At 39.2% G+C, this 1,911-nt stretch overlaps 1 protein-coding gene across 1 annotated transcript; it reads right to left on the reverse strand.

The window, feature by feature from the left end:
• Positions 1-1,194: 1,194 nt before the first annotated feature.
• On the reverse strand, positions 1,195-1,911 carry LOC137075311 (gamma-crystallin M2-like). The gene is made up of 3 exons (XM_067443703.1): positions 1,900-1,911; positions 1,554-1,796; positions 1,195-1,467 (listed from the first exon to the last, which is right to left on the reverse strand). The coding sequence occupies exons 1-3, from the start codon at positions 1,909-1,911 to the stop codon at positions 1,195-1,197; spliced, it is 528 nt and encodes a 175-aa protein (XP_067299804.1).

Genomic DNA, 1,911 nt, shown 5'->3' on the forward strand with positions numbered 1-1,911 from the left:
TTTTCTGTTCACCATCAGCTCTGTTTCTGTTCACCATCAGCTCTGTTTCTGTTCACCATCAGCTCTGTTTCTGTTCACCATCAGCTCTGTTTTCTGTTCACCATCAGCTCTGTTTCTGTTCACCATCAGCTCTGTTTTCTGTTCACCATCAGCTCTGTTTTCTGTTCACCATCAGCTCTGTTTTCTGTTCACCATCAGCTCTGTTTTCTGTTCACCATCAGCTCTGTTTTCTGTTCACCATCAGCTGTTTTCTGTTCACCATCAGCTCTGTTTCTGTTCACCATCAGCTCTGTTTCTGTTCACCATCAGCTCTGTTTTCTGTTCACCATCAGCTCTGTTTTCTGTTCACCATCAGCTCTGTTTTCTGTTCACCATCAGCTCTGTTTTCTGTTCACCATCAGCTCTGTTTCTGTTCACCATCAGCTCTGTTTCTGTTCACCATCAGCTCTGTTTCTGTTCACCATCAGCTCTGTTTCTGTTCACCATCAGCTCTGTTTTCTGTTCACCATCAGCTCTGTTTTCTGTTCACCATCAGCTGTTTTCTGTTCACCATCAGCTCTGTTTCTGTTCACCATCAGCTCTGTTTCTGTTCTGTTTTCTGTGTTGGCTGATTGTTTGCAGTATTCTATATTTTTACTTGTTATTCTTTTTTTTTTTGTTATCCCCCCCCCCCCCTTGTTGCACTTTGAGATTCTTCGGAATGAAAAGTGCATTATAAATAAAATCTATTATTATTATTATTATAAAGTCCTGTAGAAAGCCTGCAGCATTTTTATTGGCATATTAAAAATAATCTTAACATCTTAAGTCAAAAGAGTGTACAACACAAATCAAATGAGGATTTTTATTTCACTATTTATAATAGCCTATTATTCAATTCTAATAAAACATAAGCATTTGTAATTTCACCGGCTATGAGGAAAAAAATATTTTAATTCAATCTGTGTCTAATTTCATAGTTTTCATAGTTTCAGAAAAGGGTTTGACTGGAACTTGACATTTGAAAGCCTGCATCTCTCATATTTACTGTACATTGGTTAGATTTTACTATATTATACAAAACATTTATTTACAGTTCTGTTTAATTTATGAGGTATTTTTTGTATTGGCTACTGATGCAAATATTATTGACATCAATAATTGTCAAGACGGAATGTGTAGTGTTGTAGAGAAAATATTTTATTTATATGAAACCTAGTACCAGGAGTCCATGATACGCCTCATACTCATGAATCTCATGCCACCCATATTGCTGAAGCTCCTGTACTCTCCAGGCCTGAAGTACCACATCCTGCCTCTGTAGTTTGGCTGCTCATACATGAGCCAGTGGCCGTCCATCACATGACAGGACTGGCAGTGAGACATGCGGTAACGGTCCATGATGTTGTCACAGTCATCCATCATCTCGTACATCTGACCCATGAAGTTATCTCTCTCGTAGATCCTCATTCTGTAGGATCCTCTGTACTGTAGTGGAAAAGAAGTCCATTATTTACAAGTTTAGCCAGTAGAAACAACATCTAATGTAAAAAAATAGGACTAATGGAGCTCACCATGGGGATCATACGGCAGGACCTGATGCAGTTGCTCATTCCAAACATAGACATGTAATCAGCGTACTCGCCCCTTCTGAAGAAATACCCATTTCCCATGTAGTTGGGATTATCATACATCATCCAGCATCCGCTCTCCACTCTGCAAGAGTGACAGCGGCTCAGGTAGGAGGAGAAGTCTCCACAGTCACCCATACACTCATAAGAGCGACCCTGGAAGTTCCTGTCCTCGTAGAAGATGACCTGAAAACACAACGTTCATCTTTTATGAGTTTTCACTTTATATAACTGTATATCAAAGTAATTTGGTGAAACTGTATGAAATGGATGCTGGAATGAAGTTTACCTTGCCCATCAT

This window comes from Pseudorasbora parva, chromosome 5, assembly GCF_024679245.1.
Source record: "Pseudorasbora parva isolate DD20220531a chromosome 5, ASM2467924v1, whole genome shotgun sequence".
NCBI classification, from domain to species: Eukaryota; Metazoa; Chordata; class Actinopteri; order Cypriniformes; family Gobionidae; genus Pseudorasbora; species Pseudorasbora parva.

Bases quoted from the DNA above. Each gene is read 5' to 3' on its own strand.
- LOC137075311 (XM_067443703.1), bottom strand. The intron at 1,468-1,553 runs GTGAGCTCCATT...TTTCCACTACAG, and splicing joins CCTGCCGTATGATCCCCATG to TACAGAGGATCCTACAGAAT.